Source organism: Balaenoptera ricei, chromosome 3, assembly GCF_028023285.1.
Source record: "Balaenoptera ricei isolate mBalRic1 chromosome 3, mBalRic1.hap2, whole genome shotgun sequence".
Lineage (NCBI taxonomy): Eukaryota > Metazoa > Chordata > Mammalia > Artiodactyla > Balaenopteridae > Balaenoptera > Balaenoptera ricei.
Window position 1 is genome coordinate 99,798,067 of NC_082641.1, and position 26,051 is coordinate 99,824,117.

Here is a 26,051-nt window from a genome sequence, read left to right on the forward strand (position 1 = left end):
TTTGAGAAATTATTCTTGAGAATTATTCTTGAGAAATAATTATTGAGAAATTATTCTTGAGAAATTATTGATCTGCTGCCTTGTAAATTGCTGACCATGACTGACCTGATTTAACTCTCTCTCTCTTTTCTATAAGTCTCCTATAAGTTTATCCATTAAAAACCCCAAATAGTCTTTTGGAGTCTCACCTTTCCCACGGGCAACTTCCAATTCTAATCAACCAATCTCCTTTCTCAGTGCTCCGGCAGATTTATTTTAGGTTTAGAAAGGAAAGAACTGATATATAAGACATTTAGAAAGCAGAAAGGGCACAGCTTCGTGACAAATTGGATGTAGGTAGTGGAAGATTGGAAGGAGTTAAGGGCAGCTTCCTGGATTCTAGTGTAGGTCAATAGTAGAAGACAAACGATAGGAATTAAAGAAGATGGGGAAGCAGAGGATCAGCAGGCTTCAGTAATCCCCAAGATTATGTTTCAAAACTCATGATATATGTTCAGCTTCAAAAGGGGAGGGCAAAAGTAGAAAGAAATTTAGACAGGACATAGGCAGAAAGCAACAAAATATAGGCACTAGAAGATGACTCCAGCTTGGATAATGCTATTCGTGGGTACCACTCTAAGTACATGCCAGAGCCTTCACTCAAGTGATAATATCCAAGGGTCCAAGCCAGAGATCTTTTTTATGTTGGTATAGGACTATTACTTGATAATAGACCTATTGCTATACTTTGATGTTAATGAGTTCAAATAGCAGGAAGATGGAAATAAGAAAGTGGGAGCTGGAAGACAGGGATAAGTGATCTGAGAATGAGAGAGTGAATTTTAAGATCTTAGAGTTGGAGCAATTTGGGGTTGTTTAAGAAGTGGCCTACAGGTGAAGGACATTGGAAATATAGGACATCAAAGAATGGCAAGTCTAGTGTATTGGGTAGGGCATTCCCATGGGGGTTTATGTTAACCAAAAGATAGAAACAGAGCAAAGAACTATTCATAAAGCTGGTGATACATAATTCCTCCTAGGATGGTCACTAGGGTAAGGGGAATGCAGTAAATTATGGTGAGGATAAAAAGAATAAGATATTCCACCCTGCCCCTGCCTAAGAGAACTTTCTGCAATGATGGAATGGCTCTCTATCTGCGCTAAACAATATAATAGCCACCAGCCACATGTGATATGGAACACTTGAAATATAACTAATTCAACTGAGCAACTAAAATTTTAATGCTATTTAATTTAATTTTAATTAAGTTTAATTTAAATAACCACATTAGGCTAATGACCATCATATTGGACATTGCAGTTCCAGAGATTTGGAAGAACAATGTACTGAAACCAGTAAGAGTGTGGTAGTATATTGCTGATCCTACCACCAAACTGGAGGTGGTGATATTGGTGGGGATATTAGTGAATGGGATTTTTTTTTACATTTTATAATGAAAGGTGTCCAAGTTTGGAAGATCTGCCTAATTCTATGAACAAATATTTTCCAAATAATCAATGCACAGTTATTTATGTGTAAAATATCAAAGTGCAAGACAGACCAGTGGATTTTAATGAAACAGGGCAATAATAGTTCATTGACATGGTTGCATATTGCATATTACCACTAACCTGTAAGAGTTTACTATTACTTGCTGAGTTTTAGCATAATATCAAAGAATAATATTCTCAATTATATGAAAAGGATATTAGAATCATCTTCCCTTGTTCAATTATATATCTGTGTGAGGCAGGATTTTCTTTGCATACTTTAATCAAAACAACATTCTGCAACAGATTAAATGCAGAGCAGATATGAGAAGCCAGTAATGTTCTATTGTCAGACATTAAAGAGATTTGCAAAATTGTAAATCAATGATACTTTGATTTCTTTTTAATGTGGCTATTTTCTGGAAACATATTTTTATGTTAACATGCAGTGGGTTTTTATTGTTATTTGTAAGTGAATTTCAAATATAAATTTCTGTTTCAAATTTATAACACAAACATATTGATCAATATAACACAAATAAACAAAAGCTCTTTGGGGTCTTTACTTACTTTTAAGACCATAAAGGGGTCCTGAGATCAAAAAAGTTTGAGAACCACTGATCAAGAAAAAAGTTGTTGATTCTTCAGGACCTGGCTCAAATCTCAGTCTTAAAACCCCTTTTGCCTAGTTCCCCAGCAACTCACTCCCTGTTCTTTGTTTGTTTAGCATTTGTATAAATGTTCCTTTGAATGTCTATATATTGTATGTGAGAGAGAGAGAGAGACAAAGACAGAGACAGGCAGACAGACACATATACAGGTGGAATTAAGTGATAGCCCTTTGCATAAAGTGGAAACAATGGTACATTTATGGACAAAGACAAAGGAGTCAGCAGAAAAGGAAAATAAAAATTAAAAGAAAAATACAGAACAATTACACAAAAGCATTTGTTAGATTTTAAGAATACTGGTTTATGAGGAAGAACCAAGGTAAAAGAATTAACCTTAGAAAGGACTGCATTTTTCTATCTACATTGAGAGAGGTTAAAATTTAGTATTGGTGAAATGGAAACTAAGAATGATGAGAGATACCATGTTGAATGACCTCATCTTGTCAAAAAAAGAGGAAATACCATCATCAACTGAAAGCTAAAAGGAGAGCAGAATTTGGCATCATGGCCACTGTGGCCATCTTGGCCACGAGGTAGTGCTAGGAAACAAACGGAGATGAATAGAAAGCCTCGCTGCACATGAGAGGGGGTGTGGCCATGATTAGATAGCTCAGATGTTTATTAGAACCTCTCCCACCTTTCACTGACTTTCTCTTATACAGCAGGACAGAGAAAGCTGCTTAGAGTCAAAGTAAAGTTCAGTGAAAAGGGAGCTAGTGAGCAGCTTGGGCAGGCATGGAGCTCTGTAATCAGGAGCTCCAGAGAGGCTTTGTTTTGTTTGCTTTATTTGGCACATTTAATTGTATGTTAAGCATAAGGCCAATTACATGAATAACTTACTCTGGCACATAATTGGAGTATATTATAATTTTTGATGTCTGGATAATGTCTAATTTAATTAAGAATAATGAGCAAGTTTACTAATTATGGCTCTAATTATAATTCTTTTATGAGAATAAGGAGACCTCAGGGTAAAACATACACTATGCCTTACTCTCAGGAAACACTATTTGAGACTAGCATCTTATGAAAAATTTTCATCAGCAATCACTCTTAAGTGGCATTGATGGGGGTACAGCAGTTAATCTATATAAGGTATAGTCTTTTATAATAATTATAAACTGGATCTCATAAATAAATTACCATATTGTTTTGGCTTATTTGGAGAATTAACCACTGTTTGGTTTCAATCTTGTTATCCAAAAAAGTGTTAACGTATAGGTTTGTGTATTTCTACCAAAAAAGAGTTTTGACTCCTCTTCTAATTAGCTGTTACATCCTCCAGTGAGCATGCCTTAATTTCCCAACGCTAGCTAGATGCCTTTCTATTGGGTTCCTGTAACACACTATGCCAACCTCTCTCTTGGGATGTATCGTATGGTATCATAAGCACTCATTCACTTGTCTGCATCTCTCAGATAAAAATTTCCTTAGGGCAAGATAGGTATTTTATTTGTTATATCATCCTTAGACCCAGGCACAGTACCTGGCAAATACTATATAATAAGTATTTTAAATCAAATTGAGCAAAAAAAATAGGAAAAATGAAGTACTAAAACAAGTCACAATAGGTTTAATATCAGTTGCTCTTTTCAAACTAAATAAAGACGCAAGGTGACACACAGGGACAGATTTCAGCACTTATGTTTGCAGGTGCACACCTTGTAGCTCTTTCTTGGGTGGCTGCAGGAGATTTTGAATTAAGGATTACACAGACAGCCAATATATCTATGTTCTATTATTATTTAAGCACCTGGCATTATATGTTTTCTAAGACACACATTTTTACATAAATATTTGAAATATTTTGGGTCACCTTCATTCTAATTGGGAACACTCTACTATCCAGAGAGTGCATAAAACGTCAGTGAACTATCATGCATGTCTCTTTGGATATTTATTTAAATTAGAAAAATTATTCACCAGTTCTGTCTTAGAAACTTTCAGATATTTATAGGTAATTTTAAATGATCTTTTTGGATATAAAATACATGTAGTTAGCATTATTCAAAGGTTATAGAAGAATGTACAGGTGGTGGCCCCTCGCCCCCGCCCCAGCCGGGAGGTCCGACATGGAAGTTGCTGGCTGACCAAGCTTCCAAAGAACCCCCCTGGGAACCAGAGCCTGAGCTGGAGCCAGAGCGCAGGCCTAGGCGAGGGGAGGCGGCGACTTCAAGGCTCGATTAGGAGTCGCTGCCGAGGTCGGGGCCAGTCTCTGATGGTCGACGAGGGAGGACAGGCAGTTCATCATGGGTGGTTTTTCTCAAGCATTTTTTCCAGTCTGTTTGGAACCTGGGAAATGAAGATTTTAATTTTGGGATTAGATGGAGAAGGAAAAACTACAATTTTGTACAGATTACAGGTTGGAGAAGTCATTACTACTATTCCTACCGTTGGATTTAATGTTGAGACGGTAACATACAAGAACCTAAAATTCCAAGTCTGGGATTTAGGAGGACAGACAAGTATCAGGCCATACTGGAGATGTTATTATTCAAACACAGATGCAGTCATTTATGTAGTAGACAGTTGTGACCGAGACCGAATTGGCGTTTCCAAATCAGACTTAGTTGCCATGTTGGAGGAAGAAGAGCTGAGAAAAGCCATTTTAGTGGTGTTTGCAAATAAGCAGGACATGGAACAGGCCATGACTCCCTCGGAAATGGCAAATTCACTTGGGTTACCTGCCTTGAAGGGCTGAAAATGGCAAATATTCAAAACTTCAGCAACCAAAGGCACTGGCCTTGATGAGGCAATGGAATGGTTAGTTGACACATTAAAGAGCAGACAGTAATTCAGTCACTTCTGCTCCTCTGAAACTAAGACCACATCACATATCCCTGTGGAAATAGTTAAAGTGTGCTTCACACTACTACATGTTAAAACTGTATGATCGTCAGCATATACCAAACTGACTGCAACATTTGCAATAAATATTAAAAATAAGTATTTGGTTGGAAAAAAAGAATGTACATAATAAAACCTCCTTCCTCCCTCCATTGCCCAGCTACATAGCTCTATACCCTCAAAGCAAACACTGATGAAAATTTTATAGATCATTTGTAAAATGGGAAATTAGGTAAAATGGTTTTAAAATAAGTTCTTTCTTCTCGCATATTATTCTTATTGCATACACCTGGTCAAGGCTATCTCACCTTTTATGTCTCATTTGAAAAGGGACAAACTTAAGAACCTTCCTGACTCTTCATTTTAGTTTAACTTTCTCTTGCTTTTGATCCCATAATATCAGATAATTTATCTTTTATAATATATATCATACCCACAGTTTATTATACAATAGCTGTCTTTCCCACTGGACTATAATTTTTATACAAGATAGGAAAAGTATATCATATTAACAGGTATGCTCTTACCCTTAAACAGTGCCTTGCACAAGTTTGATACATAATGAAGTCTTAGTGAATGAGTGTGAAATGAATAAGTGTGGGTTAATCTATGAGTCCAGTCCAAAAGACAGAAACCATACTAGGTCTTTTAAACAGAGGGAATAAAATTCAGGGAATTGTTTACATGGATGATAGAAGAGCTGGTGAATCAATCAGGGATAATTAGGCAAACCAGAGATTAAAAACATCTAGGAGCATGACTAGCCTAGACAAGAAGGGACCGAAGGAAGAAATAGTGATGAAACCACAGAATGCGTTTTGGGACTCAGTAGAGCATAGATCCTTCTGTCTCAGTGCAGAAAGAATTCAGCGAGAGGCAGAGTGACAGCTAAGGAACGAGTTCATTAGTATAGGACGCTTGTGAGAGATACAAGTGGCAGGCAAGGGAATGCCACCCTGAGAACTTAGTGGGCTACATTTTTACAATCAAAGGAAAAAGACCATCTTCTTCCTCATTTTGAGTAGATATCAAACTTCCATCTCTAGCTCCTCCTCCACATGGGGTGGGGGAGTTTTCTTTTCCCTACATGGTCAAACTGGGACTGTCATGGTACTATGGAAATGAGCAAAAAGGCAGTAACATATACTAAAATATGGGAAATCATCTCAGGTTCCAGTATAATGCCACCTTTCCCCTATATTCCTGCTCTTAGTACATGCAGAAAAAGTCCCTTCTCAAGGATCATTAACTTACTGACTTCAATGGGCAGGATGTGGACCATTCCACCACTGTTTTATTGTTTTGGGGGTATGTCTCATGCTTATATTGCGTAGTTTTGTTGCTAAGTAAGCCCACTTGGTTTTGTTGTTAAGCAGGCCTACTTTCTTGTGTAATCATTAATTTATGAGGTCTCCCATACTTCACTCTCTACTTATGATCCCTTAGTGGGATTAACTATTGAATATTTAATCACCTACTTTGTCCCTTTACTCTGTCCCTATCAGTGCTACCAGATCTAAAAGTTGGGCTACTCAAAGAGCTAGAACTTTGGCTATCAGCAGTTGGATCTCAGAAGGAGGGGTTTTTGTTCTGCATGAGCTGAGAAGATGCAGCCACAGCCAAAGATATTCCTGCAGAGTCTAAGAGAGGAAGAAATACTCTGGTTTCTCTATTCCTCTCACCTTCCCATTTTCACCATTGCTTAAACCTGTCCAGAAGCCAGTTGGCAAGAGAGACCAGCTGGCAGGAAAATGGTGTTCCCTGTGATGTAGAACAGAGCGGGAGAAAGGGTAGGAAAAGGAAGAGTAGAGTAACAAATACCCAGTACCATTGACCATATAAGCCACCTGGCAGGCTGATCTCTGGGGGAGCCAGCCTGTGACCAGCAGAACACAAAATAATAATTCAGTGTAGATGAATTCAGTATAGATGTCTTTTCTGGCATTATTTTTTCAAGACAGTGAAGAGCAACATATTTCTTTGACAAAATGAAAGTATTTTACAGGGTTTAAGTCAACGCATACTCATAAGATGCTACTGGCTTGGTATATAGGAAGACGTATATTGAGTAATTAGTTAAATGAATTATGTCCATAGACAAAAAGAGAATCATAGTGAGAGTAATTAGTTCTGACATGTAGACTATGTAAGGCTGTTAGAAACACAAAGAATAGAATAGCAAAATTATTTTACATGCTTTTGTGGGAAACATTTATAGCTTCTGGGACATAAAAAGGTGTGATCATAAATGATCTTGTGTTTTTCTGACAGCAAATTTATGGTCCGAGTAATAGATTTCAACCATCAGAGAAAACATTCCAGACCTTTTCTTTCTTTCTTTTTTTTTTTTTTTCATCATTTCATTATTGAAGAGCTGACAGGAAAATGAGAAAAACAATTAGTAAATTACATAAATATAGAAGGTTTTCAATAAATATACTCTGTCTCTAGAATAAAGAAAATATTATTAAGTTATGGAGGATGTGGCCCAACTGTTGGTGAAAAAATTGTGTGTTTGTAACATTGGTGGTGGAAGGAATCCAGGGAAAGAAGCAAAAAACACAGATGATGAGTTATTTCTGTCTCCTGGTGGAATCTCATGAAAAAAGTAATGCAAAAAAGTGAATTATTTGAACTTACACTATCCAGATAATCTAGTGGTATACTTTAAAATTTCTGGGCACTTGATGCAGGCTCATTAAGTAAATGATTGATTGAATATATGGAATAATACAGGTGGAAAATTTATTAGAGACCATAAAGTAAAATTTCCTTATTATACAGATGAAAAATTGAGACCAAGAAAGGACAGAAACTTTCAAGTTTGCAGATATATGACAGATAATAGAGTTCCTATTTCTTGACTCAAAGACTAGTAGTTAAGAATACTCACTTTGCAGTCGGTCACACTTGGGATTGATTTAGAACTTTGTTACTTCTTGTGTGACTATATGCAATTAAGTTCTTTTTGCCTCAGTGTTCTCATCTGTACAGATGGTCCTCCACATCCACAATTCCTCATCCACAGATCCAATCAACCAAAGATCCAAAATATTCGAAAAAAATTCCAGAAAGTTATAAAAAGCAAAACTTGAATTTGCCACATACCAGCAACTACTTATCATACATAGCATTTACATTGTATTTACAGCTAATTACATAGCATTTACATTGTATTAGGTATTAAAAATAATCTAAAGATGATTTAAAGTATACGGGAGGATATGTATAGGTTATACGCAAATACTATTCCATTTTATATGAGGGACTTGAGTATCTTTGGATTTTGGTATCCACAGATAAATAGTCCCCTGCAGATACCGAGGGATGACTGTAGTGTTAACTTTAGCTACATTTTCCCAAAGGACAGACACGTTCACACTCTCCAGATGCGCCGGGAGAATGCCTTATGGATGTGGTCAGCCACACTCCACCCTCTCAGTGAGAATCTGTCCAATGTGTCTCCTCAAGTCTTCCATTTTATAGAACTATCCCGAAGGCTGGAGGGGTCCAACAATATATAATTATACAAAAATATGCTGAAGATTGGTCTAAAAAATAGAATTCTCTGGGTTGCTCAGGGAAGGGGTAGTAGGAGGGCAATTTCTAGGTCGAAAAGGAGGAAGGTGATTGCTACTAGGAAAAATTTTATGGAAAAGGGTAGGCGGGAGGATCCTATAGGGTCAAATCCGCATTCGTAGGGGCTTGTTTTTTCTGCGTGTTTAGTTGAGGAAGTCAGAAGGCAATAAGTACGAGTAATGAGGCTAGTATTGTGTTTGTTAATAGGGTCAGTATTAGGTTTATTGTTCTTTTTCAGAGTACCGAAACTAGCTGATTGGAAGTCAGTTGTACTAATTAATACTGAAAAGACTATGAGCCTCATCAATAGATAGATACGTAAAGAAATAGCCATACAACATCTACAAAATGTCAGTATCAAGCAGCATCTTCGAAGCCGAAGTGGTGGTTGCATGTGAAGTGGAATTTTAATTGGCGTAGGAAACAAACAACAAGGAAAGTAGAACCAATAATTACATGTAGTCCGTGGAATCCTGTGGCTATGAAGAAAGTTGATCCGTAGACTCCATCTGAGATCGTAAATGGGACTTCGTAATACTGTGATGCTTGTAGGAGTGTAAAATAAACACCGAGGGCGATTGTAACAAAGAGGGCTTGAAGTATGTGCTTATGATTTCCTTCTGTAGGCTGTGATGGGCTCAGGTAATGGATACACCAGAGGCCAATAGCACAGAAGTGTTGAGGAGTAGTACTTCTAGGAGGTTTAAGGGGTGAATGCCTGTTGGTGGCCAGCACCCGCCTAATTCAGGGGTAGGAGCGAAGCTTGAGTGGTAGAAGGCTCAAAAAAAAGCCAGTAAAAGATAGGACTTCTGATACGATAAATAAGATTATTCCGTATCGAAGTCCCTTTTGGACGGTTGGTGTGTGGTGGCCTTGGAAAGTGCTTTCTCCAATGACGTCTCGTCATCACTGATATTGTTAGAATATTAGTTAGTAGGCCCAGTGTTAGTAAAACTACTGAGTTGAAGTGGAATCACATGATTAGGCCTGATGTTATAAGAGCTGAAAGAGCTCCCGTAAGGGGCCAAGGATTTACTATGTGGTATGTGTGGGTTTGGTGGGTCATTATGTGTTGTCATGCAGGTATAAGCTTACTAAGAGGGTGAATACATAGGCTTGAATTATAGTGACAACGAATTCGAGGATAGTGAGTAGGGCGAGAATGATAAATGTAATGAGAGCCGTGAATGTGCTGGTGCTTATTAGCACTAAGGTTGTCTCTCCGATTAGAGGTATTAGTAAGTGGCCTGATGTAATACTGGCTGTTAGTCACACAGCCAGTGCTACTGGTTGGATGAATAGGCTGATAGTTTCGATAATTACTAGCATAGGGATAAGGAGGGTGAGTGTGCCTTGTAAGAAGTGGGCTAGGGAGGCTTTTGTTTTATTACGGAAACCTGTAATGATGGCACTGGCTCGTAGGGGGATGGCTATTCCCACATTCATTGAGAGCTGTGTGGTGGGTGAAAACGAGCGGGGCAGTAGTCCGAGGAGATTGGTTGACCCAATAAATAGAATGTGTGATGTTAGTATTAGTGATCAAGTTTGTCCTTTATGATTATGGATACCTATTATTTGTTTCGATATGAGTTGAATTAGCCATTGTTGAAGGGAAATTATGTGATTATTAATTAGTCTTTTTGGTGTTGGAAATAAAATACTTGGGAATATAATGATTAGAATGACTACGGGGTGGCCTATTATTATTGGGTTTACAAAAGGGGCAAATAGATTTTCATTCATACTGTTTCTCAAGGGGTAGGTTGTTTTTGCACTTTAGTGAGTGTTGATTTTGGGTTGGGGTAGTAGATGTGTTTTGAGATTTTTAGCTGAAATTAATAAAATAATGTTAGAAATATAGATGAAATAGTAATAAATAATAGTAATATAGTAATAGTCAGGACAGGTAAGGATAGTAGAAGCAATGCTGCCGTGGTTAGTACTGATCATACGAATAGTGGTGTTTGGTACTGGGTTATAGCGGGTGGTTTTATGTTGATGATAGTAGTGACAAAATTAACAGCCCCGAGGATTGAGGATACACCAGCTAAACGTAGAGAAAAAATAGTAAGGTCAGCTGAAGCTCCTGCATGTGCTGAGTTGGGTTGGACCCGGCCTCGCTGCCCTTCCCCGCGCCGCCGCCTCGCTTTCTTGCGCCCGGACTCGCCCTCGCTCCCACTCCACAGCGGGGTGGCGGCAGCAGCAAGAGCCCGCCTCTATGATGAAGTTCAGGCCCTACCAGACGCGGACCTATGACCGCGAGGGCGTCAAGAAGCGGGCTGCGTGCCTGTGCTTCCGGAGCGAGCAGGAGGACGAGGTGCTGTTGGTGAGCAGCAGTCGGTACCCAGACCAATGGATCGTCCCAGGAGAAGGAATGGAGCCCGAGGATGAGCCTGGCGGTACTGCCGTGAGGGAGGTTTATGAAGAGGCTGGAGTCAAAGGAAAATTGGGCAGACTCCTGGGCATATTTGAGAACCAAGACCGAAAGCACAGAACATATGTTTATGTTCTTACTGTCACTGGGAAGATTCTGTTAATATAGGAAGAAAGAGAGTGGTTCAGAGTAGAAGATGCCATCAAAGTTCTCCAGGGTCATAAGCCTGTACATGCCGAGTATCTGGAAAAACTAAAGCTGGGTTGTTCTCCAGCCAATGGAAATTCCACAGTCCCTTCCCTTTCCGATAGTAACACTCTGTTTGTAACTGCTGCACAGACCTCTGGGCTGCCGTATAGTGTAAGATAGAGAGAACTGGAAGGACCTCTTCCACCATGTGCAATCTCATGGGCAGATGTTTTTATTATCCTTGGCAAACATCTGAATGACACTTGCAAACTGTCTGAATTTGCCATGCAGGATTTTCAAACAATTTGCATAAACTGTCTGAATTTGCCATGCATGATTTTCAAACAATTTGCATGTTTTTCAGATGCTTTCAAATCTTCTTTAAAAAAAAAAAAAGTGTAAAATATTTTAAGGAGCCAAAACCATGTGGAATTTTTTTTAGATGCCTTAACTGTGCCCCCAGCCCACCCACCTTGTTATTTTGGTTGGCATTTTCACAGCATTTTTTTCTCAGTTTTTTGTCCATTTGATGTCAGTCTGTGGTTTTTGTCAGATCAGCTTATTCGTGGGTATATTTTCCCCTTAAATTGTTTTCTCATTCACAGTATTAACATATTCAACAAATCCTTCTGTTGCGGGAATTTATGACAATAATTCTTGATATTAAAGCAGTCCATCAACCCCAAAACTTGTTTCATAGGATCACAATTTTGATTCATAGATTCCAGATTTTGGACTATTTCTATATGGCCCTATTTTCAGGAATTTGTCAACTCATTTGTCTCAACTTTCATAACTGGTATTATGTCCCTAACTACCTGATATGGCCGATTCCCCTAAAACTCAATAGTCCTTTAACACGGAGTTTAACTCTATAGAGTTGGTGATTGTTAGGCAGGTACAGTAAGCAAAATGCATGTAGTACATAACATCTTATCCTGACAACTGTATTCATGGAATTTGAATTAGCTTGCTCCATTGCCAATTCCCTTCATCCATAATCTCTCTTTACACAGAATACATGAGAACAATATTTCCCTCAATGTAAATTGCTTTTAAAAACATATTTCCAGGGCTTCCCTGGTGGCCCAGTGGTTGAGAGTCTGCCTGCCAATGCAGGGGACACGGGTTCGACCCCTGGTCTGGGAGGATCCCACATGCCGCGGAGCAACTAGGCCCGTGAGCCACAATTACTGAGCCTGCGCGTCTGGAGCCTGTGCTCCGCAACAAGAGAGGCGGCGATAATGAGAGGCCCGCGCACCGCGATGAAGAGTGGCCCCCGCTCGCCGCAACTAGAGAAAGCCCTCGCACAGAAACGAAGACCCAACACAGCCATAAATAAATAAATAAATAAATAAATAAATAAACAAACAAATAAATAAACAAACAAACAAACAAACACAAAGTTAAAAAAAAATGGAAAATGCCAACTAAAACACAAATGGATAAATAATTTAAAAAAAAAACATATTTCCAGTTTCTTAATTTAGTGACATCTCTTCAGTTAAACTTTCTGGTTACCACCTTAAATGCCAGTCAGTGCTGACTGCCTCACAATTGAGTGAAATGGCCTTCTTGTTCAGCTATTACAGACCTAGATTGTTAAAGCACCTTGGAACCTCTCATCTTTTACAGCTGGTCAGTAGGTACTATTTATCATATAACTAAATATTGGGGCACTGGAACATACCTGAACTAAGAATTACTTTGTCTTACACTTGTCCTTATATTCACTTGAATCCAAGAGTCCCATTTAAAACACATAAATAGATGGGATTGTCTGAAACACCTGTACTTCCCTGACCAAGTCAGAAATGAGGTGGGGCAAGTGAAAGATGATTCCATATGTAGACATTAGTTAGCTCCTTGTAAATAATTGTAACTGGTGGAATATAAAGTAGAAAATAAGCATAGTTATACATTTGTTCTATAAATTGTTAACCTTTAAAAATATAATTGCTGCTAAAAATAGAGTGCTGTTACACTTAAGGAAGATTGGTGCCACTGTTTTGAAAATGATATCTTGTGCCATAAATGCAGCTGAACTAAATATAAATATTAGTTAACAAATTAATGCTGTCAAAGGAATGAGTAAAGTAGGAAAACTTTTAACCAATGGCATTTCATTCTAATTTATGTAGTGTGATCAAACATGGTCATCCAGAATTTTTATTTTTTTTTTTTTGTACAGAGGTTATGTGTTCTGGGTGTTTTTTTTTAAAGGAAACATTTTAAAATCCCACAGATTGACACTTTGTATCAATCTTCAATGGACTAAGTTTTTTTCTCAGTAATCTCTGAAGTTTCTTTAAATTATGTACTTAACACAGCAGAGAAACTGGATTGTTTTTGTATATAAGACTGTGTCCACCTGACATGTTGTCAGAAGTACTGGGGGTTGGGGGGAGGGCTGGGTATCTTGTATATGATATTATTAGAGGTAATAATGCATGAACTTATTTTATAAACTCTTGGACTATGTATTTGGCATGTAAAATATGTACAGTATTAATGTCAGCCATTTCTTAAAAGTGAGCCTATAAGTATTGTTGTATAATTTTCTTTGGTCAGAAACATTTGGACTAAGTAGTGCCACAGGGTCAGGATTTTCTTCAGTGCCATTTAGCAAACCACCTGTCTTTAGTCTATGCAACTAGCAAAAATTTGTATAATGCATCAGAATATTTCAGTCATCATACTTTAAATTTCACGTGAAGAGTTCTTCACTATTCTTTTGGAACCCAGCCTAGCAAAATTAGAGGAAAGGCCCTAAGGAGATTTATTTCTGTTAAGAGAAAAAAGCCTACATTTGCAGACTCAACAGTTGTATCTACTATAGATAACAAATAGTGTCTACTATCTCAACTCTTCAAAGTTTACAGAGTGTTGGGACTGTCATTCGTGCTTTCTGTGGGGTAGTTGGATAAAATTGGGCAGCTAAAATTTTTAGTTCCGTGTGGCTCCTAAATTTTAAAAAGTTTGTAAATTGATTCACAGACACAAAGTAGCAACTATCTTGCATGTTTGTTGTTGGGTTTTTGTTCATTTGTTTGTTTGTTTTTTTGTAAACCGGTGAAATTTTCCAACCAACATGCCATTCAATTTTCTGTGGATCACACAGTTGTATAAAGCAGCAAAACTGAAGGGGGAATGACTGTTGTATACACTTTAAATTGCTTTGCATGGTCTCATTTGAGATAACTGGTGTAAGAACCTTGACTTTTTTTATATTTGGAAACATCAAATAAAAAATGGGAATGAATTTTTTTTTAACATTAAAAAAAAAAACTAATTCAACTGCATTTAAAAAAATACTTATCGCCACCTAGGATTGTGTTGCCCAATCTCTTTGATTTGCCTGATATTGCTTCTGGAAGAAACAACTGATGCTACTTATACACACTAAATGTTTCCATATATATCTCATTGCTTAGAAAAATAATCTAAACAAGATGTGTATGATGGTAAATTTATTTGCACAATTTAAATCTGAGGGCTAAAGAAAGAACACCACCAGAAAAATATGAAATTTTGTGTACCTGTAAAAACATTTGACCATATAAACTTGCCAAAATTCTACTGTATTTGACCTAATGTATAAGAAATTTATTAAATAAATTGGTTAGGGATGCACTCATATTGCAGGGTAGATGTGTGGATGGGAGAATGAGCCAACAGATACACACTCTACTGTAAAACACACACACACACACACACACATTATTTTCCTGCAATGGCTCTAGGATTAAGGTGGGGGACCCTAGGTCTCTCTTTGCCTAGACTGAAGGACTTCCTACAACATTCTTTTATACTTTTACAAATGGGGTCGTAACTAATTGGCCAGCCATGCATGTGCAGACATGTTTGACTTCTAGTGTATATAAGGCAGGGTCAGCTAAAACATGGTACTTTCACAATGGGTAATTTGAAAAGAGTTTAATAAAAGGACAGTCAGCAAAACTTTGCTTAGAGTGTAGTGAAACCAAGCAGTGGTGCAGAACCTCAGAAAAGTCTGAGGACTGAAGGGAAGAAGGAACAGAATAATATAAATAGAACCCAGGAAGGCCTTTGTCAAGGGCTGTGACTAAGGGACACAGCCAATCCTACAGGAAATATGCCAGACAAGGAAATAGCTTTCCTCTAGTCTCGATTACCTGAACCAATCTGGAAGGTAGAGAGCAAAGGAGCTCAAGGATGTAGTCCATACAGGTGATCTCCTGTACAGAGATCACTGCAAACAATAGGGACAGTGTGTCTGGTTTCATTTATTCAAACTCTTGCTCTGATGACTCCCCCATCAGGTTCCGTTCATTTACCCTTTCAGCCCCCACCTGCCATCAGGTACACATCTTGTGTCCGCAGAATCACTTCAGTAGAAAATGCTATGGGAGCCCCATTTTAACTTCATAACTTTAACAGGGTAATCCTTACAAAATGGACTAAAACATGTTTGAATGTATATCTTATAGCAAAATCAAAAGAATAATATTAAATTAATTTTATAATGTGCAATTTATCGCTGGATTTAGTGAAACAGGATCCATCACAATGTGTTTAAGGTTAGATACATATATGTTGTCAGATAAACAAGAAATAGCTTACAATCCTACTATAATCAATGTTGCATAAGTTATTGATTTTTATATTGCAACTCCTAAAACAATAAAAGTCCTAGGTAAGGAGCAGATTGAATCCGACTGTCACATTATTGCAGAATTTGGTACATAGTGGAGATTTCACATTGGTTCCAATCATCAAGTCACCTGGCTATAAATTACCTGGCATTCAGCCTGTCAAAGAGAAGCTGCCTGAATCTCACCTTGTACTACAGTATGGCCCTGTGCCAGAGCAGTCTCAGTCACACTTTCTATTCATGGGCTGCTCTCCCCAACAGCTCAGAAATGTCAGCAATGTTACTGAGCTGCCAGTGTGTCAAAGGCATGGTGGAAAGTACATAGAAAAGCTTTCCCTGTTGTTTTCTTGGTTGCATTAGTGTATTCTGAGCTCTTTTATGGCTCCAGATGGGCACCACTTGAACAACTGCTTTTCTTTTGTAAAACATTGCAATGCCCTTATGGCAGGGAAAGTCCCATTGTTATAGTACATACTGTTCTACTTCAGTATTATTAACCCAAACCTTTGAGGATTCAGTCTTATGCTTAACAAATCTGAAAGAGCTACAGTCTTGGACATTTCTTGAATAAATCTTGGTCTGAATTTGAGAATGGGAGGTTTTCCTTCAGTATTTCAAAACTAATATAAACCTCTCAAGCTTTCTCTCCTGTTCCCAAACAGCCTGTAGCAAATAAAGAGAGGGGTTCTGTTATAGGCAGCTAAAAATAAGTAAGCAAATTCTACCCTTCACATTCCTGACCTGAAGCAGAAAATGCACTATTTGGGGGGTGGGGGGCAGGGCACACAAAGATAGCAAAAAGATGTGAAAGTTCACAGTGTGAAAAGCAAAGAGTTTAGGAAGCATTGCATTGTAGGAGAAAGCTCAATGGGCAAGGATGAGGACTTTGGGGTTCTGCTGCTGGTTATGTCCCACAACAGGTGTGTGTGGTCTTAAGTAACTCTCTTAGCCTTGGAAGCCTTATCTCTAAATTTAGGATAATAGTACTTCCCTGCTTTAGTTTTATTGGATTATCCTTAGATAAAGGAAGATGATGATGTAACATTGGGACATGCTTGGAAAATAGTAAAGTTCTATACGAATACAGCATGAACAAAAATAACAAAAGAAAATTTGTCATATGGAAAAGTATATCAGCATAAAAATACTACTGAAACACACACGTACACAATTCCTGGTAAAGTTCTCCTATACAGAATAATCCAGCTCTACAGAATCAATTCCTAGGAAAAGCAAAACATGACAAGAGTAATCACTAGAAACATTTAAAATAGATCTTACTAAGTTGTGTTCCATGAAATTCTTTAAGCAGAATACTCAGAAGTGTTATGTTAAAAGAAGAAGGAAGGAAGGAAGGGCAGGAAGGTGGGAAGGGTGGAAGGAAGGGTGGAAGGAAGGAAGAAACGAAAGGAAAGGAAGAGACGTAGAAAGAAGGAGATTTGGGGATTTCATGGTCAAATGAAACAAGTTTGGAAACTAAAATTAAACAGGGTATGATTTTTCAGATTTTAACATCCTGATATTTAACCTCAACATTATGTAAGAGGGGTACATAGTATGCAGTGTTTCCTTGTGTGTGTTTTTTTTTTTTTAAATTGAAACTGCTAGACATATTTTGAAAAATGCTGTTGTAGAGGGATTTACTTAATCAAGCAATTCTGGAAAGCAGGCAAATCCTGGAACGGCAGAGGTAGCACGTTCCTTGATGCACAGTGAACTACAATCAAAACAAACACAAAAAAGAATAACAATGACTAACATTTGCTCACTAATTTACAGATTACAAAACATTTCCACCTAATTATCTCTCTTCATTCTCAGTCTACATTTTCAACATAGGCATTGGATCCACATTTGCAGATAAAGAAGCAAATGGTGGTGGAGTTTCAGTGTCTGTGATCACATACTGGCAGAAGAACATGAGTTTCAAACCTAAGGTGTCTCACTTCGAATCCACCGACTTCCCACCAGAGCCCACTGCTTTATTGTTTAAAATGAAGAGAGACAGTGAAGCACTTTGTACTACTTTTTTAAAAGTTCAAGATAGGGGATAAAGTCTTTTCCTTCTGTTAGATACTACACACCTTTGGCATAGTGGTTTTTAAAGGGAACAGTACTACCTTGTAGGGGGCATTTTAGATGTCTGGACAGCTATTGTGACTGGCATTTACTGGAATGAGGGATATTAAATGTCTATGCTATGTGGGAAAGGACTGAACCATTTTCAAATGTCCTGTTAAAATATTAGTTTAGCTAGTGCTAAGCACACTGAAAAAACAGTCTAGTAGTACTTTGTACATAGTTCATTATATATGGTAATCCTAAAAAGTTTTTATAAAAATTATATGAAAAGCTGAGTAAATAGGAGATGATCATTATGATGGGATACTATTATAAAGACAATGTCTTAAAATTTATTAACACTGAGCATTTTTTCCTCTCAATTATAACATTTACAAATACGTAATGAGCTGAAATAGTTTCAATGAATGAGCACAGTTATTGAAAGAGAAAAACAGCTTGCAAGTATGGAAAAAGATATTTGAAAAAGAATTGACAGAATTAGAACAAATATTATTATTTTTTAAGTAATTCACTTTTTTTTTTAACATCTTTATTGGAGTATAATTGCTTTACAATGGTGTGTTAGTTTCTGCTTTATAACAAAGTGAATCAGTTATACATATACATATGTCCCCATATCTCTTCCCTCTCGCGTCTCCCTCCCTCCCACCCTCCCTATCCCACCCCTCTAGGTGTTCACAAAGCACTGAGCTGATCTCCCTGTGCTATGCGGCTGCTTCCCACTAGCTAGCTATTTTACGTTTGGTAGTGTATATATGTCCACGCCACTCTCTCATTTTGTCCCAGCTTACCCTTCCCCCTCCCCATATCCTCAAGTCCATTCTCTAATAGGACTGTATCTTTATTCCGGTCTTGCCCCTAGGTTCTTCATGACCATTTTTTTTTTTTTTTTTTTTTTTTTTAGATTCCATATATATGTGTTAGCATACCGGTATTTGTTTTTCTCTTTCTGACTTACTTCACTCTGTATGACAGGCTCTAGGTCCATCCACCTCACTACAAATAACTCAATTTCGTTTCTTTTTATGGCTGAGTAATATTCCATTGTATATATGTGCCATATCTTCTTTATCCAGTCATCTGTTGATGGACACTTACATTGCTTCCATGTTCTGGCTATTGTACATAGAACTGCAGTGAACATTGTGGTACATGACTATTGTTGAATTATGGTTTTCTCAGGGTATATGACCAGTAGTGGGATTGCTGGGTCATATGGTAGTTCTATTTTTAGTTTTTTAAGGAAACTCCATACTGTTCTCCATAGTGGCTGTATCAATTTACATTCCACCAACAGTGCAAGGGTTCCCTTTTCTCCACACCCTCTCCAGAATTTATTGTTTGTAGATTTTTTGATGATGGCCATTCTGACCGGTGTGAGATGATATCTCATGGTAGTTTTGATTTGCATTTCTCTAATGATTAATGATGTTGAGCATTCTTTCATGTGTTTGTTGGTAATCTGTATATTTTCTTTGGAGAAATGTGTATTTAGGTCTTCTGCGCATTTTTGGATTGGGTTGTTTGTTTTCTTGATATTGAGCTGCATGAGCTGCTTGTAAATTTTGGAGATTAATCCTTTGTCAGTTGCTTCATTTGCAAATATTTTCTCCCATTCTGAGGGTTGTCTTTTTGTCTTGTTTATGGTTTCCTTTGCTGTGCAGAAGCTTTTAATTTTCATTAGGTCCCATTTGTTTAGTTTTGTTTTTATTTCCATTTCTCTAGGAGGTGGATCAAAAAGGATCTTGCTGTGATTTTTGTCATAGAATGTTCTGCTATGTTTTCCTCTAAGAGTTTGATAGTGTCTGGCCTTACATTTAGGTCTTTAATCCATTTTGAGTTTATTTTTGTGTATAGCGTTAGGGAGTGTTCTAATTTCATTCTTTCACATGTAGCTGTCCAGTTTTCCCAGCACCACTTAATGAAGAGGTTGTCTTTTCTCCACTGTATATTCTTGCCTCCTTTATCAAAGATAAGGTGGCCATATGTGCATGGGTTTATCTCTGGGCTTTCTATCCTGTTCCGTTAATCTATATTTCTGTTTTTGTGCCAGGACCATGCTGTCTTGATTACTGTAGCTTTGTAGTATAGTCTGAAGTCAGGGAGTCTGATTCCTCCAGCTCCGTTTTTCTTTCTCAAGATTGCTTTGGCTATTCAGGGTATTTTGTGTTTCCATACAAATTGTGCAATTTTTTGTGCTAGTTTTGTGAAAAATGCCATTGGTAGTTTGATAGGGATTGCACTGAATCTGTAGATTGCTTTGGGTAGTATAGTCATTTTCACAATGTTGATTCTTCCAACCCAAGAACATGGTATATCTCTCCATCTATCTGTATCATCTTTAATTTCTTTCATCAGTGTCTTATAATTTTCTGCATACAGGTCTTTTGTCTCCTTAAGTAGGTTTATTCCTAGATATTTTACTCTTTTTGTTGCAATGTTAAATGGGAGTGTTTCCTCCATTTCTCTTTCAGATTTTTCAACATTAGTGTATAGGAATGCAAGAGATTTCTGTGCATTAATTTTGTATCCTGCAACTTTACCAAATTCATTGATTAGCTCTAGTAGTTTTCTGGTGGTATCTTTAGGATTCTCTATGTATAGTATCATGTCATCTGCAAACAGTAACAGTTTTACTTCTTTTCCGTTTTGGATTCCTTTTATTTCTTTTTCTTCTCTGATTGCTATGGCTAAAACTTCCAAAACTATGTTGAATAATATGGGTGAGAGTGGGCAACCTTGTCTTGTTCCAGATCTTAGTGGAAATGGTTTCAGTTTTTCACCATTGAGGACAATTCTGGCTGTGGGTTTGTCATATATGGCCTTGATTATGTTGAGGAAAGTTCCCTCTATGCCTACTTTCTGGAGGGTCTTTATCATAAATGGGTGTTGACTTTTGTTGAAAGCTTTCTCTGCATCTACTGAGATGATCATATGGTTTTTCTCTTTCAATTTGTTAATATGGTGTATCACATTGATTGATTTGCATATATTGAAGAATCCTTGCATTCCTGGGATAAACCCCACTTGATCATGGTGTATGATCCTTTTAATATGCTATTGGATTCTGTTTGCTAGTATTTTGTTGAGGATTTTTGCATCTATGTTCATCAGTGATATTGGCCTGTAGTTTTCTTTCTTTGTGATATCTTTGTCTGGTTTTGGTATCAGGGTGATGGTGGCCTCGTGGAATGAGTTTGGGAGTGTTCCTCCCTCTGCTATGTTTTGGAAGAGTTTGAGAAGGATAGGTGTTAGCGAGCTCTTCCCTAAATGTTTTATAGAATTCGCCTGTGAAGGCATCTGGTCCTGGGCTTTTGTTTGTTGGAAGATTTTTACTCACAGTTTCAATTTCAGTGCTCGTGATTGGTCTGTTTATATTTTCTATTTCTTCCTGGTTCAGTCTCGGAACGTTGTGCATTTCTAAGAATTTGTCCATTTCTTCCAGGTTGTCCATTTTATTGGCATATACTAGCTTGTAGTAATCTCTCATGATCCTTTGTATTTCTGCAGTGTCACTTGCTACTTCTCCTGTTTCATATCTAATTCTGTTGATTTGAGTCTTCTCCCTTTTTTTTCTTGATGAGTCTGGGTAATGGTTTATCAACTTTGTTTATCTTCTCAAAGAACCAGCTTTTAGTTTTATTGATCTTTGCTATCGTTTCCTTCATTTCTTTTTCATTTATTTCTGATCTGATCTTTATGATTTCTTTCCTTCTGCTAACTTTGGGGTATTTTTGTTCTTCTTTCTCTAATTGCTTTAGGTGTAAGGTTAGGTTGTTTATTTGAGATGTTTCTTGTATCTTAAGGTAGGATTGTATTGCTATAAACTTCCCTCTTAGAACTGCTTTTGCTGCATCCCATAGGTTTTGGGTCGTCGTGTTTTCATTGTCATTTGTTCCTCGATATTTTTTGATTTCCTTTTTGATTTCTTCAGTGATCTCTTGGTTATTAAGTAGTGTATTGTTTAGCCTCCATGTGTTTGTATTTTTTACCGACTTTTTCCTATAATTGATATCTAATCTCATAGTGTTGTGGTTGGAAAAGACACTTGATACAATTTCAATTTTCTTCAATATACCGAGGCTTGATTTGTGACCCAAAATATGATCTATCCTAGAGAATGTTCCATGGGCACTTGAGAAGAAAGTGTATTCTGTTGTTTTTGGATGTTATGTCCTATAAATATCAATTAAGTTCATCTTTAATGTATCATTTAAAGCTTGTGTTTACTTATTTATTTACATTTTGGATGATCTGTCCATTGGTGAAAGTGGGGTGTTAAAGTCCCCTACTGTGATTGTGTTACTGTCGATTGCCCCTTTTATGGCTGTTAACATTTGCCTTATGTATTGAGGTGCTCCTATGTTCGTTGCATAAATATTTACAATTGTTATATCTTTTTCTTGGATTGATCCCTTGATCATTATATAGTGTCCTTCTTTGTCTCTTGTAATAGTCTTTCTTTTAAAGTCTATTTTGTCTGATATGAGAATTGCTACTCCAGCTTTCTTTCGATTTCCATTTGCATAAATATCTTTTTCCATCCCCTCAATTTCAGTCTGTTTGTGTCCCTAGGTCTAAAGTGGGTCTCTTGTAGACAGTATATATATGGGTCTTGTTTTTTTATCCATTCAGCCAGTCTATGTCTTTTGGTGGGAGCATTTATTCCATTTACATTTAAGGTAGTTATTGTTATGTATGTTCCTATTACCGTTTTCTTAATTGTTTTGGGTTTGTTATTTTAGGTCTTTTCCTTCTCTTCTGTTTCCTGCCTAGAGAAGTTCCTTTAGCATTTGTTGTAAAGCTGGTTTGGTGGTGCTGAATTCTCTTAGCTTTTGCTTTCCTGTAAAGATGTTAATTTCTCCTTCCAATCTGAATGAGATCCTTGCTGGGTGGAGTAATCTTGGTTGTAGTTTTTTCTCCTTCATTACTTTAAATATGTCCTGCCACCCCCTTCTGGCTTGCAGAGTTTCTGCTGAAAGATCAGCTGTTAACCTTATGGGGATTCCCTTGTGTGTTGTTGTTTTTCCCTTGCTGCTTTTAATATTTTTTCTTTGTATTTAATTTTTGATAGTTTGATTAACATGTGTCTTGTGGTGTTTCTCCTTGGATTTATCCTGTATGGGATTCTCTGTGCTTCCTGGTCTTGATTAACTATTTCCTTTCCCATATTAGGGAAGTTTTCAACTATAATCTCTTCAAATATTTTCACAGTCCCTTTCTTTTTCTCTTCTTCTTCAGGGACCCCTATAATTTGAATATTGGTGCGTTTAATGTTGTCCCAGAGGTCTCTGAGACTGTCCTCAATTCTTTTCACTCTTTTTCTTTAGTCTGCTCTGCAGTAGTTATTTCCACTATTTTATCTTCCAGGTCACTTATCCGTTCTTTTGCTTCAGTTATTCTTCTGTTGATTCCTTCTAGAGAATTTTTTATTTCATCTATTGTGTTGTTCGTCACTGTTTGCTTGCTCTTTAGTTCTTCTAGGTCCTTGTTAAACGTTTCCTGTATTTTCTCCATTCTATTTCCAAGATTTTGGATCATCTTTTCTATCATTATTCTGAATTCTTTTTCAGGTAGACTGCCTATTTCCTCTTCATTTGTTATGTCTGGTGTGTTTTTACCTTGCTCCTTCATCTGCTGTGTGTTTTTCTGTCTTCTCATTTTGCTTAACTTACTGTGTTTGGGGTCTCCTTTTTGCAGGCTGCAGGTTCGTAGTTCCTGTTGTTTTTGGTGTCTGTTCCCAGCGGCTAAGGTTGGTTCAGTGGGTTGTGTAGGCTTCCTGTTGGAGGGGACTAGTGCCTGTGTTCTGGTGGATGAGACTGGATCTTGTCTTTCTGATGGGCAGGTCCACATCTGGTGGTGTGTTTTGGGGTGTCTGTGGCCTTATTATGATTTTAGGCAGCCTCTCTGCTAGTGAATGGGGTTGTGTTCCTGTCTTTCTACTTGTTTGGCATAGGGTGTCCAGCATTGTAGCTTGCTGGTCGTTGAGTGGAGCTTGGTCTTGGTGTTGAGATGGAGATCTCTGGGAGTTTTTTGCTGTTTGGTATTATGTCGAGCTAGGAGGTCTCTTGTGGACCAGTGTCCTGAACTTGGGTCTCCCACCTCAGAGGCACAGCCCTGATGCCTGGCTGGAGTACCAAGAGCCTGTCATCCACACTGCTCAGAATAAAAGGGAGAAAAAAAAGAAAAAAAGAAAGAAGAAGATAAAATAAAATAAATTAAATTAAAATAAAGTAAAATAAATTATTAAAATAAAAAATAATTATTTAAAAAAAAATTTTTAAGTATTAAAAAAAAGAAAGAAAGAAAGAGGAGAGTAACCAAATCAAAAAACAAATCCACCAATGATAACAAGTGCTAAAAACTATACTAAACAAAACAAAACAAAACAAAACGGACACAGAACCCTAGGACAAATGGTAAAAGCAAAGCTATACAGACAAAATCACACACAGAAGCATACACATACACACTCACAAAAAGATAAAAAGTGAAAAATATATATATATATCATTGCTCCCTAAGTCCACCTTCTCAATTTTGGATGATTCCTTGTCTATTCAGGTATTCCACAGATGCAGGTACATCAAGTTGATTGTGGAGCTTTAATTCGCTGCTTCTTAGGCTGCTGGGAGAAATTTCCCTTTCTCTTCTCTGTTCTCACAGCTCCCAGGTTTCAGCTTTGGATTTGGCCCCGGCTCTGCGTGTAGGTCGCCTGAGGGCATCTGTTCTTCGCTCAGACAGGATGGGGTTAAAGGAACAGCTGCTTCGGGGGCTCTGGCTCACTCAGGCCGTGGGGAGGGAGGGGTACGGATGCTGGGCGAGCCTGCATCGGCAGAGGCTGGCGTGACATTGCACCAGCCTAAGGCGCCGTGCGTTCTCGCGGGGAAGTTGTCCCTGGATCACGGGAGCCTGGCAGTGGTGGGCTGCACCCGCTCCCGGGAGGGGAGGTGTGGATAGGGACCTGTTCTTGCACACAGGCTTCTTGGTGGCTGCAGCGGCAGCCTTAGTGTCTCATGCCTGTCTCTGGGGTCCGCGCTGATAGCCTCGGCTCGCGCCCGTTTCTGGAGCTCCTTTAAGTGGCGCTTTTAATCCCCTCTCCTCGCGCACCAGGAAACAAAGGGGCAAGAAAAAGTCTCTTGCCTCTTCGGCAGTTCCAGACTTTTCCCGGACTCCCTCTCGGCTAGCTGTGGCTCAGTAGCCCCCTTCAGGCTGTGATCACACAGCCAACCCCAGTCCTCTCCTTGCAATCCGACCGAAACCTGAGCCTCAGCTCCCAGCCCCCGCCCGTCCTGGCGGGTGAGCAGACAAGCCTCTCAGGCTGGTGAGTGCTGGTCGGCACCGATCCTCTGCGTGGGAATCTCCCCGCTTTGCCCTCCGCACCTCTGTGGCTGAGCTCTCCTCCATGGCTCCGAAGCTTCCACCTCCACCAGCCGCAGTCTCCGCCCACGAAGGGGCTTCCTAGTGTGTGGAAACCTTTCCTCCTTCACAACTCCCTCCCACTGGTGCAGGTCCCGTCCCTAGTCTTTTGTCTCTGTTTTTTCTTTTTTCTTTTGCCCTACCCAGTTACGTGGGGAGTTTCTTGTCTTTTGGGAAGTCTGAGGTCTTCTGCCAGCGTTCAGTAGGTGTTCTGTAGAGTTGTTCCACATGTAGATGTATTTCTGATGTATTTGTGGGGAGGAAGGTGATCTCCACGTCTTATTCTTTGACCTGTTGAAGCTCCCAAGTAATTCACTTAAAAAAAAGAAAAATTTTATTTATTTATTTGTCTGCGCTGGGTCTTAGTTGCAGCATGCAGGATCTTTAGATGCAGCATGCAGAATCTTTTAGTTGTGGCATGCAGAATCTTTTAGTTGTGGCATGCAGGATCTAGGTCCCTGACCAGGGATCAATCCCAGGACCCCTGCGTTGGGAGCACAGAGCCTTAGTCACTGGACCACCAGGGAAGTCCTGAACAAATATTATTAAAATAGCAGAGATATCAAGGTTTTGATCAAATTCCATTAATGAGAATTAATGAGAGATGGTTATAATATTTCATATGTGGCCACCCAACACATACATATTAAATTTTAAAACAAAATAAGAAATCTGTGTTGTGAAAAGTTACATACTAATTTTTGTTGTATTGCCAAGTTAGCAGTTTTTCTATCTTATTCTGATACTGTCTTTGGCAGTCTCCTATACTAGTTTTCTAGAGTCT

The 26,051-nt window shown here is 38.3% G+C and overlaps 1 protein-coding gene and 2 pseudogenes across 1 annotated transcript; 2 read left to right on the forward strand and 1 right to left on the reverse strand.

Annotated features, from left to right (window-relative positions):
• Positions 1–4,425: 4,425 nt before the first annotated feature.
• LOC132363736 (ADP-ribosylation factor-like protein 1) lies at positions 4,426–4,976 on the forward strand. The gene has a single exon (XM_059919431.1). It carries the CDS (start codon positions 4,441–4,443, stop codon positions 4,840–4,842), a length of 402 nt encoding a protein of 133 aa, XP_059775414.1. The 5' UTR covers positions 4,426–4,440; the 3' UTR covers positions 4,843–4,976.
• A 4,656-nt stretch (positions 4,977–9,632) lies between these two features.
• On the reverse strand, positions 9,633–10,310 carry LOC132362453 (ATP synthase subunit a-like; annotated as a pseudogene).
• A 475-nt stretch (positions 10,311–10,785) lies between these two features.
• Positions 10,786–11,310, forward strand: LOC132363737 (diphosphoinositol polyphosphate phosphohydrolase 2-like; annotated as a pseudogene).
• Positions 11,311–26,051: the final 14,741 nt, after the last annotated feature.